Genomic DNA, 12,169 nt, shown 5'->3' on the forward strand with positions numbered 1-12,169 from the left:
ATGATATTACCGAGTTGGGTAATGAAACGTCTACAAAGTGGGGGGGGAACCAAACTCAGAAAGGACCAAGCACCCCACAGTTCAATCCTGAGTTACAGATGTATTCTCTTTATAGTTAAAGCAACCCAAGTGATACCTAGATGAAAGTTTCTGCCCGTTAAAAAGCCGAAGTGGGAATCCACCGGTTTCCAGATAAAAAGGACAATTTAAAATGATCAAACTAAGTAATGCTGGGAGTGAAAATTCAACAATGCATGGGGGAGAACAAATCTTCTTCGCCTACTTTAAAATTTGCATCCTTCTCGCCTCCCATTTAAAAACAACACGCGCACGCCACAAATTTGGAGACAGCCGTCGCCCTTGGAGCTTATGTAAAAAGCACCACTTCTGTTAGTGTGCTGTTCTCGCAAACGATCTCTTTGATTTGTGCGACAACCCGTGCGCTCTTATCAAGGTATGGGATTAATTCTGCGTAAAAAAAAAATCACAAAAGAACCTCAGGGATTATTCAGCGGGAGACATCGCTCCGAGAAGCGATTGTTCCGGATCGTCCCTGTAATCATTCGGCTACGTCACTTCCGCTTTGGTTTCTTCTGTTAGAAGCGAGGGCAAGAAAGGCGAGCTTCCTGCTGGGTCTGGCTGGGAGGTCGCTGCGCGCTTCGAAATCCGAGAGGAAGCAATCCCGAGTTGCGGGCGCCCTTGCTGCGAGAACCGACCCAGTGGCACGCGGAGGCTGTGGCAAGCATGGGCGTCACCTGGTAGGATATTTTTTTATTGATGTTATGAAGCTGATAAGGTAGTGAAACGCGTTGGCTCGAGCGCTTAAGGTGCGGTTGCACATGTCAGAACAAGGTTGGCGCCTAACAGAAGAGGATCTGGGACTGTAGTTATGTTTTGTGTCCAAACACTGCCATCGCAGGTAACAGGAGAGAGGCCATAGAACAGCCCGAGTAGCTGCAGACGCTTTAAAGCAGGGGTCTTCAAACTTGGCCCTTTTATGACTTGTGGACTTCAACTCCCAGAATTCCTCAGCCGGCTGAGGAATTCTGGGAGTTGAAGTCCACAAGTCATAAAAGGGCCAAGTTTGAAGACCCCTGCTTTAAAGAGACTTTTCGTACGGCGGGGGGGGGACATTTCTGGTTGTTTTTTTTTTTTATCCTCTTGCTGTCAAGGAAAATCTAACGCCAGCCACCTTGGCTAGATGCTCTGGACTGCCTCCCATTACCTTCAGTCTGCCCGATTAGGGGAAGGCGGGGATCCTTGCCCAGCACCCCCGGAGGCCGCCAGGTTGTGCTAGATTGCGATAGCGAAGAAGAAACGCGGCTAACATGGGGGGAAAAAATAATCCTCAAGAGCCTCATGTTCCGTGGTTTTGTGATCGTTCTGACGACGGCGGCTGTTTTTATTTGCAGCAACGGTTAGCCCACGGTGGCATCCTCAGCCAGCCTTTAAAAAGGTGTTCATTGTGGTGGTGGAGGATTTCCTAAGTATTCCGGATGTATTTCCTCATGAGCATTTTACATCGCCAGAAATACAGTTGTGAACCCACGTCTGATCTTATTCTAATGTGAGCTCCCAAAAAATGTTTTTGTGTAGTAATGTATTAGTAAATTGTGTGGGATTGTAGGTTTCACTGTTTCGGTTTCGTTCGGACCAAACAGAACTTTATTTTTTTAGAAAAGGTATTTGGGCACCAACGGACTCCATGAGTATGAGGCTATGTTTAGATGTCATAATTAATGGGAAAATACAGCTTAAAGTAGGGAGACAAAGTCTGCAGTCATATGCTGTCTTTGTCAGTTTGTTCTGAGCCCTAATGTATTATCTGAAGGGACCACAGGTCAGTGTATGGCTTACCGTGCACTTTCATTTTGACTCCTCAGGATCAAAAGGACTTGGGTGGGAAATTAATTTAAAATGGGTTCAACCAAAGTTTCTCTAGATAAAATATGTTTTCTTCCTGTTCCTGTTCATTCTCACAGGAAAGGAGATAACAAAAAGATAACAGTGATTCTGTTATCTGTTATTTGGGCAACTGTAGCTTTTTACTGCCATATGAAACCAGAAAATGTTATTGGCTAGTCACTGAGAATACAGGCAAAAAATGTCTGCTGACAGCTAAATCAATACTGATTTGTCTGTTATTGGACATAGAATATCTTGCCTATGGTTAGTGAAAGTGCTGTTGCGATATAAAGACAGTCTTCTCATTTGATGCAGAGTAAGGATGCTCCATTTCTTATACTTATTTCCTTGTGTGTATTGTCTCCCATAGCATTTAAAATAGGGTTTTTTTGGAGGTATGTATTTGTTTTTCACAGTTAAAAAGACATATTTCTTGTGCTAGTGTATCTCAGATGCCAGTAGCAGAGGGAAAAAGTGTTCAGCAAACAGTTGAAATATTAACAAGAAAATTGGAGCTACTTGGCGCAGAAAAACAAGGAACATTTTGTGTAGATTGTGAAACCTACCACACTGCAGCTTCCACAATGGGCAGTCAAGGTGAGCTTTTTCTGTCTTCAAAAATTGGTATATTCAGATCCTTCCAGTACATTTCTATTCTTTAATTGGAACATGGCAGCATTTAGATGCATCTCAGCAAGTAACTTTATAGCCAACATTTTCTGTAAAGTAACTTTTATCATGCAAAGAGTAACTTTTGGACATAAATATAGTCAATTTTAACTTCATATACTAATCATGAAATGAGATTGTAAAGAAACATGTTGGAAATCTAGTACCTCGTGTGTAGATAAAATGTTTTATCACATGATGTTGTCCTGATGGCTATTTCATTAATTTAGATACTTTACCGAAGAATTAAAGTTACTGTGCTTTAGTTGTTTGTCGTACCTCAGTCATGTGAAGATGATGATTAAGTTTTAAGTTTTAAGTGATAGGAAAAGCTAATAGTTTAAAAGCAATCTTAATAACTTACACCAACGCTATATTTTTCCCAAGTGCAAAAACACGTGTTTGTCTGCTCAAATGCACCTGCTCAATATCAAGCTTTCCTACCTGGTTGCTGGAAAGAATTATTTATTATATAACTTAGAATTGTAGTTGATCACAAACAATAGCAAGATGTGGCTGAAAAGTCAGTCTCAGTTTTGGGCTCCATCATTAGAAGTGTAGTTTTCTAATGATTGGGAGGAATAGTTCCATTCTATTTTATATTGATCAATAGACTCTTGTCTTACATAACCATTTACAGGGACCGCATTTCACAGAATCCTTCCTAAAGAAGACTAGTGAGGATAACTCTACCTGGAAACTAAGTCCTACAAGGAGAGACTAAAGAAATTTAATAAATATTCCTTGAGAAACATTGACTGAGGAGGTAGTATAATATCTGAAGAGATGTCTCAGAGAAGAAGGCCATGATCATGTTAGAATAGAAAAAATGAAATTATCTTAAGTTACACAAATTCTTTTGGATATTAGGAAAAATTCCGAATGGTAAGAGTAACAGTGAAACCAGTTACCAGCTCGAGAAGCATTAAAGAATCTAAGCTGTTGGGAATGCTTTAAACTGGATTTTGGACAAAGCAGGACTGAACTCAGTAATTTAACTGTCCCCTTATGAGTAGAATGCTATTTTAATGCATTTTCATCCTGTTTCTTATGTAAACAAATATGATTTCCTTTTTGGTACCATTTTGATTTAAAAGTTGCCTTCCATGTGCTCAGCAGAGCAAACAAATAGAGCAGTGATGGTGAACCTTTTAGAGACCGAGTGTCCAAACTGCAACCCAAAACCCACTTATTTATTGCTGGGTGCCAGGTGGGCATGGCCTACTGGGTGGGTGTGGCTGTGGTGGTCATGGAAGATTGGGTGGGTGTGGTCACCTCAATGTCGCTCGTGGGGAGGGACACCTGTGGGGGGCAGCTGGTTGAAGAGGGACAGTTGCCACCTCTGAGGCATGGCGCGAGTGCCCACAGGGAGGGCTCTGAGTGCCACCTTTGGCACCCGTGCCATAGGTTCGCCACCACTGAAATAGAGGATTAACCTAATTTTTATAAGATTTAAAACACTGCAGTATTAAAAACACTTATTTAGGGAGTGTTCTCCTGATCTGTATTAGAACAGATAGACAGATAGTACTTTATCTGTTCTGGATGCTAGCTGTAAGGAAATTTATACGGCAGGACCATATATTCTAATTATCGTATTTTTCGGACCATAAGATGCACTTTTCCCCCCAAAAGTGGGGGGGGGAAACGAGGGTGCGTCTTATGGTCCGAAGGTGTGGTACCCCAGTTCTGCTCCTCCCCCATTGCTCCGCCGATCAGCTGGGAGGCTGAGACACCGGATTTTATCCACGGACCAGAGGAGAACACCGCTGATCAGGTGGGAGGCTGGGATTCTGGATCCGACCCCGCCAGCCAGCTGGAAGTCCCGGTGGGTGGCCCCGACACCACCAAACAACCGGGAGCGTCGGCAACCTTGTCTGGGGGCTGCCAGTCAGCTGGGAGCCCGGGGCTTGATGGCCGCTCCTGCTCAAAAGCACCAGCACTCCCAGGTGACTGGCGGCCACGAGAGAAGGTTGCCAATGCTCCCGGCTGTTCGGTGGCAGCGGGGCCGCCTGCCGGGACTTCCAGCTGGCCGGTGGCATCGGATCCGGACTCCCAGCCTCCCACCTGATTAGCGGTGTTCTCCTGTGGTCTGCGGCTCAAATCCGGAGTCTCAGCAGGCAGGAGCCCGGGATCAGCGTTTCTGAATGAGATTTCTAAGTGCGACTCAGCTGATCCCGGGCTCCTGCCTGTCTCACTTGCTTGCGGAAAAGAGGCTGCTGACTAAGTGAGCCCAGGATCAGCTGAGTCACGCTGAGAAATCCCACTCAGAAACGCTGATCCCGGGCTGCTGCCCAGCTCATTTAGCAAGCAGCTTCTTTTCCACAAGCAAGTGAGCCAGGCAGGAGCCCAGGCGACACCGGTGCTTGCGGCTTTTCCACAGCACAGACCCAAGGGCTGCTTCGTTCCCACTCGTCCTCTCACAGGACCCGGGCTACCTGCACTGGTGAGAAACGCAGCGCTTCTTTTTCTGCAGCGGTGGAGCGCAGGCGTTGCTTGGGAAAGACTCCGTGAGACGCGCCTTTGTAGCACATTTCCCCTTCTTTTATATATCGGAGGTTTGAAAGGCAAGCTGCTCCCAGGGCATAAAAGTAGAATCCAAATTCTTGTTTTCCTGCTCTAAAAACTGGGTGCGTCTTATAGTCAGGTGCGTCTTATGGTCCAACAAATACGGTAAACATTTGTTTACATGGCTGTCCACAGAATGTACAGGTGTTTCTCCTGAAAATTAGTTTTGCTTAGGGCTAACCTACCGGTAAAAGTTCATAGCAGAGAAAATCCCTTTTCTTTGAAGTCAGCTGGAAGCAAGCTCTATGCTTGTTTGAAAGATACATCCTTCACATTTAAGACTAAAATCCATTCATCTGGAAGTAAATCCTTACTCCATGAAGTCTCTTCCATGTTTTGCTAAGATACCTTCTTTTCCTGGATTGTATTGTTAAGTCTTGCAGGTATTTATTAAGGTTTTGTACAAGAATGATCCCTGTCAGTTTCCATTTTCAGGCACCTTAAAATATGCCCATTAGAACAGGGGTCCCCAGCTCTTTGGTCACAGCCCGTTACCAGGCCATGGCCTGTTCGGAAATGGGTTGCACAAGCAGCAGGCGAGTGCGCAAATGGAGCTATACACACAAGCATGCTCCCCCACACACACTGCTGTCAGTCCGTAAAACTGGAAAGGTTGGGGACAGCTGCATTAGAATGTAAAAAAAAAACTGGGGAAAAATGGAAAACAGTACTGAACAGGGTCAAACAAGCAATAATTTTCTGAATAAAGTAACTCAATTGCTACTTGAAGAGTATGTTAGATAAATGTCCCTGTACCTTAAAACAATGTTTTTAACAGCTGAATAACACCATTACATTTTACTTACATAAATCATCAGCAACCATCATCTTTTATGGAGAATGAATAAGATAAATACTCTGTAATAAAATCAAGTGCTTTCAAAGAGTGATAAAAATGTAATAATGTTACAGTTTTTCAGGTTTCTAAGAGAGAAGAAATAGTTTTCTTGAAGTGAAACTCATGCTGCTGTTGTTTCAGGACAGGCTGCCAAACTGATGTATGTGATGCACAATTCGGAATATCCCCTCAGCTGTTTTGCCCTCTTTGAAAATGGCCCATGCCTTATAGCAGATACCAACTTTGACATCCTTATGGTGAAATTGAAAGGCTTCTTTCAAAATGCCAAAGGGAACAAAATAGAGAGCAGAGGCACTCGCTATCAGTACTGTGATTTTTTGGTGAAGGTCGGCACAGTCACCATGGGGCCCAGTGCCCGTGGAATATCTGTTGAGGTAAGAGTTGTCGGAATTAAATAGCATGATTAATATTTAGAATAATAGGAGCTTTTTATTTGAGATCATATCCTGAATGTGTCATCATGCTGCACATATAGCATAATTAGTGAAAAGTGACATAGTATATTGCCTACATTTCTAGAATAAAGAACCTAGCTTGATTAGAATAGCATAAACAAGCCTGGGATAAAACTGGAGTTTGTTTGTCTTGTGGCAAACTGGCCAAAATATTCAAAACTGACATCTGTGCCTTAGGATTAGCAGGGAATTCTTAATGTAGCATGGATAAGATTAAAGCTGGTAATTTATATGTTACTCTTAGTTACTATAAAGTGTTATATAAGAGCCTGAATTGACAAAAGTCATCACCAGACTAAAAAGGTTGACCAGTCTAAGAAAGTAGAATAATGATATAAATGTGAATGAAATTGCTCTGATCTTGCCTAGTGGAATAGAATATATGCATGGAAGTGAAGATGTAGATTTAATTGTAATGAAAGCTGCCTAGAGCAGGGGTGTCAAACTGCCGGCCCGCAGGCCGGATGCATCATAGCGAAACCGCCCACCCCATTGCCGGTAATGGAAAAAAGTTATGATACGTCACATGTCATGTGACATGGCGAGTTTGACACGCCAGCCTAGAGTCTAAAATTTAGGTGATTTAAGTCAGTAAATAAAGAACAGGATTGGAGCTAAAACGTATGTCAAAAATTATGATTTTCCATCATCTAGATCAGGAGTGTCCAACCTTGGCAACTTTAAGGCTTATGGATTTCAACATAATTCCCCAGCCCAGCCAGCATGAGAGTTCTGGGGGCATATGAAAATAGAAATTTGTAGGTTGGTGAAAGTTGAAGGATAATAATGCAAGAACTAGGAATGAATTTTGGGGGGAAATTGCAACATTCCAAATGGATGGAATCCAGAGTTATTTCACTGACTTGACTGGATGGGTAAAAAAACAAAATGAAATGATACAAAAAATAGTGGGCTATTTAGATACTCAAGAATGAATAGACATGGTTACTAAGTATTTGCTCAGAAAAAGGTCTTTTTCAAATACATTATTTAAGTCTCTACTGTACATTGTGTTTAGATAAAAAAATAACAGCAAAGAATGTAGCCAAAGAGCAAGAAACAAGATTGTAAACAGAAGAGAAAACAAACAGCAATTCTGACAAAAATAAAAACATTGTTTTGCATGTGGGAAGGAAGGTTAAAGAAGGAGCCTCCAAAATGGATGGATCTAAAAATAAAAACAGTGAAATTATTTCAGATTTATTTATTTAGCGTATGGCTGGTCACACACAGAATTAAAAGCACTTCATATTTACAAGTTAGAACAGTTAAAACATTTTTTTTAAAAAATAGAAGCAATTATAAAACCTAAGAGGAAAACAGAAATAACATTTCAGAGTTTAATGTCGAGTTTGGAGATCCAGTCAGTAGCTGCCGTTGTTACGCAGAGGAAGTCCTTAAAATCTCCTGGGTATCTTCTATTAGTGCATTCCCTCACTATATGTTGGATAGTCTGTCGGGGAGCCCCGCAATCACATTGTGCTGAAGGTGTCTTTCCCCATTTATACAGAGAATCAGCACACACCCCATGAGTCGTTCTAATTCTATTGTATGTCACCCATATGTGTCGGGGTAGATTAAATCCTGGAGGTATACTATTAGGATTAATATGCTCAGAAATATCTTGGGAGGTATAGCTACTCCATGCTTCCATCCACTTTTGTATAGTGCTCTGATGTTCAGCCAGCAGCTTAAGCGCTGTGAGTAGTGGTGGATTTCTTGACTTTAATCGACATCTTAAGAGATCAGAGGTATAGGCATGAATGGGTAGAGAGGAGTTTAGCAGGATTATTTCAGATAAAGCCAAGTGAGAGAATGATGCCAGGGATGTTTTAGAAATTATCATACTTTGGGTACATTATGTGAACACTTAGCTCTGTAGAGAAGACTACAGTATAATTCTGGGAAAGGTGGAAGGAAAAAAAAAGAGGATGACCAGTGCCAAGGTGGATAAATTCGATTAACTAGCTATGGATACAACATTGGAAGACCTGAAGGACCAGATTGGGGATAATTGTCCTGAAGAAAATTTATGTAGTTGCTAAGTCAGTATTGTCAGTGTAATAACCTATTGAGTGAATAGCTGTGAATGATTCACAGAAGTTAAAAGTTTTATTATATCCTCTCGTTTCATATATTTAGGGATAAATGTATAAGGAATGCTTATGTTAACATTAGAGATATATTGACTGGGATCTTGAATATGCATGCACTTTTGATTACAATGCCATGTTGTTACTTAAGAACTAAATGATTTGTAGTGAGTACAGGTATTGTTAGAATGTTCAGTAAAATAAACAGCAAATGTATGGAGAAATTTTATGATATGTTGGTAGAGAAATACTGGGATAGTATAGGTCTGTGACAAGGAATGAAAGTTTGTGAAAGGACTGATGTTTTTTATTATAATTTTGTAGATAATTTTAAAAGCTTACTTGCTATGAGTCATTTTAGAAGATGCATATTTGCAATATTTTGAATCTTATCTGGAAGAAAGCCCTATATTTGTTTTGTAGCAACATGCTACATGCCCAAATTTAAACATAACTAGACTTTGTGAACATATATGTGAATGTTTCCTCTTCCCTCAAGCTTTCTGTCTAATTGTTATTAGCTGTAAAACTAATTATGATTTGATTCATTATTTAAATTTTTTGTTAATTGTTGTCAGGTGGAATATTGTCCATGTGTGGTAGCCACTGACTGTTGGAATCTTGTAATGGAATTCATGCAGAGCTTTATGGGAAATCATGCCCCTGGTATCCCCTCTGTGTTCAGTAATAAGCATGACAGCATCTACAGTCCAGCTGATACAATAGTTCAATACATGGAACTTTTCAACAAAATTCGCAAGCAGCAGCAGGTGCCTGTTGCAGGTATCAGATGAAGAAGTGTCAGAAAATGTTCTTCAAGTAAGCAACCACTTTGTTGAATAGCACATTCAATCCAGTATTCCAGATGGCAGTTGTTACCCATCAAAGCAATATGTCTCTGTTGTAAATATCTTGTTGAAGATGAATGCTGTCTCATATCAGACTCAGCAATGTGTGCCATAGGGGAATCTAGTCATGGAAACCAATATCTGTACTGTTATACATAGTTTAAATTTTATGTTAATGAAAACATAGAATCTGTATGTGTAGGTTTTTAAAGATGTTGATTGTCATTGTATTCTGTCTAGTAGGGATTAATTATTGTTTGGTTTGTATTTTGCTCCTACAAAACCTTTTTGTTAGTTCTTACATAAATATATTAATCTTCCCGATTAAAAAGCTGTTAAAAGCTGTTTTCTAATTAATTTAGTCAAGACTTGATAATTACTTAACTGTCTATGTAACTGTCTCTGTACAATAACCTTTCCATATACTCTGCTTGTATGATGAATTTTATGCTGTTCTATGCAAGGAAAACAAGACTCTAGGTTTTATTGAGACCCTAGTAATGAATTCCCTTCCTTGTACAGAGGTAACCACAGCCTTTAAAAAAAGTTCTAATTATCAATTAGACCAAAGAACTTAGGCGTATGTTTTTGGTAATAGGAGTGGTAGCTATCAATAATGCCTAATAGTATATCTTAAAGATCCCTGAAATATATCTGTTCTCTAAGCCTAATATAAGACTAGGTAGTAGTATGCTTAAAAGTTATTTAGGTATTTTTGCTTTCTTAACTCTAATATAGTATGTGTGATAGTATAATTTAAAAAATGTTTTCATTCTGGTACACTAATATTGGTAGAATGGCTAAGCATATATGGTAGCTGAGCCAAGTTTCAAAATATATTTTAGAGATTTAAATATACTTTAGAGATTATCTTCAATTCAGAATTGGCAATATAAGATCAATTCTACACACACCTAACAACTTGGCTGTGAAAAAAGTATATTCCAGTAACTGATTCTTATTCCCATCTGTATAGATTCTGGTGTGAATGCAACCTGAGCTTTTTGATTCTTTGCACGAGTAGTTGTTTAACTTACAGAACTAGAGGATAAATATATTTGAAAAGAAAGATTCAGTTTTTCATCGCTAAAGTCATAAACATGTACATTTCATCAGGATTTTATATGAATAACTTTCTATTCAACAGTCAGAGTCTATATCCATGGTGGCGAACCTATGGCACGCGTGCCACAGGTGGCACGCAGAGCCCTCTGTGGGCATGCACGCCATCATCCCAGTCCTAGGCCTTCAAGCTGGGTTTTATAAAACTTTTTGCTTTAGGCCTCCGCCGCCGTGTGCAAAAACAAAAAGGTTCAATCAATCAATCAATCAATTTCAACTTCTTGCAGGAAAAAGAAAGATCTCGCAAAGTTGGAGTTGATTGAACTTTTTAGTCCCACCTAGTCTGCCGTTACCACCGCAGCCATGCCTACCCAATGGGCCACACCCACCCAATGGGTCACGCCCACCCAGCACCCGATGATACATAAGTGGGTTTTGGGTTGCAGTTTGGGCACTCGGTCTCTAAAAGGTTCGCCATCACTGGTCTATATGGTCAAAGTAGTGACTGTTAATTTTGTAACTGATTTTGGAATGTAATAACTTTTATTTGTCTATGCATCATCATCAAAGACTATAATGTGATAGAAGAGAAATTGGGCTAGAGACTTGTGGTCAACCTCCTTTTTCTGCATCAGATACTAAATAAAGGTTGGCTGATCAAATCCAGTCAATCCTGGATGAAAGACGTTTATTATATTTTAGTTGGAGTTGTTGCTGAGGTCACCAGACATCTCAGCAGTTTTCGGTAATTTCAGACTATAGTATCCTTTTGATACTATGAATGAAAAACTTTTATAGTTATTCTCCTTCTACCATACTTACTGTTGGGAGGGTGGTATTCAGATGCAGAGCTCTGTTTTACCCTCCATCTGTATAACATCTACATTTGATTTCTTAACTTTGAGGAACTTCCAGATGTGTGGATTTCTATTCCCAGAATTCCCCAGCCCCAAATTAGCGGCCATGATTGGGAAAAACTTAAATTGCTGAGTACATTCCAAGATTTATAATAAAATGACACCAGTATGCTGATGACATGCTACTCTTGTCTGCTTTTTATATGCTCCAGAGGAAGTTTTGAAATACTTGGACTGGATGTAGATCAACAAATTGAAACTTAACTGGACAAGGCAGTTATACTAGTAGATGGTTGTTATGTCCGGTTGAGGTGTTCTGAAAAAGGTTGTATTTCCCCTAAATGTCTTTGGAGATTCTCAGTCACCCAGGTCATGGTTGTTTAGAACTAAAGAAGCCTCTTGGATAAGAAGCAAAATGTTTTTAAGGAAAAAAACCAAAAAAGTGCAGTTTCCATTTGAAAAGCATCTTTAAGATAATTCCCTAAAGTATCAAATTTGTGTTCTGGGGTGCTTCTAGATTTCTTCAGTAATTACAGGAACAAGTAAACTCTAAAGCACATAAAAGCTTTAAGCATTTATGATCATCTTTGCATGGAGGTGATCTCATTTTAATAATACACAGCCCAGTAACTTCCATCTTCCATCCTGGATTATTACAATACTGTACAGTATATGTGAAGCTTCCATTGAAGATGGTCTGGAAACTTGATTTTAAAAATTATTGGAACTGGATTCTATTGTTGGAATTCAGCTTTGCATGCAATATTTTCTATACCTATGAAGCTGATTACTAAGGGCAATAGATGCAGAGAGAACTAGCAAAAGTATACTTAATTTCCTTTTATCTTAAAAA

At 40.0% G+C, this 12,169-nt stretch overlaps 3 protein-coding genes across 6 annotated transcripts in view; 2 read left to right on the forward strand and 1 right to left on the reverse strand.

Annotated features, from left to right (window-relative positions):
• Positions 1 to 12,169, reverse strand: part of PRICKLE4 (prickle planar cell polarity protein 4) — a 326,491-nt gene that overhangs the window by 188,135 nt on the left and 126,187 nt on the right. The gene's annotated exons all lie outside the window — the stretch shown is intronic.
• MED20 (mediator complex subunit 20) lies at positions 603 to 11,473 on the forward strand. 4 transcript variants are annotated; one of them, XM_081325056.1, is made up of 5 exons: positions 603 to 758; positions 1,413 to 1,567; positions 2,348 to 2,502; positions 6,122 to 6,375; positions 9,128 to 11,473. In XM_081325056.1, exons 2-5 carry the CDS (start codon positions 1,497 to 1,499, stop codon positions 9,341 to 9,343), a joined length of 696 nt encoding a protein of 231 aa, XP_081181182.1. In that variant the 5' UTR covers positions 603 to 758; positions 1,413 to 1,496; the 3' UTR covers positions 9,344 to 11,473. The 4 variants fall into 4 exon arrangements, with proteins under 4 accessions (XP_081181182.1, XP_081181183.1, XP_081181184.1 ...); XM_081325057.1 differs by lacking the exon at positions 1,413 to 1,567 and having other exon boundaries at positions 616 to 758; XM_081325058.1 differs by lacking the exon at positions 1,413 to 1,567 and having other exon boundaries at positions 616 to 758; positions 2,358 to 2,502.
• The window catches only part of USP49 (ubiquitin specific peptidase 49), a 51,460-nt gene continuing 39,912 nt past the window's right edge, over positions 622 to 12,169 (forward strand). The window contains exon 1 of the mRNA XM_081325055.1: positions 622 to 758. The gene's annotated coding sequence lies outside the window, so the exon portion shown is untranslated. The remainder of the gene's footprint in view (positions 759 to 12,169) is intronic.

Source organism: Vipera berus (assembly GCF_964194415.1).
Source record: "Vipera berus genome assembly, chromosome: 3".
Lineage (NCBI taxonomy): Eukaryota > Metazoa > Chordata > Lepidosauria > Squamata > Viperidae > Vipera > Vipera berus.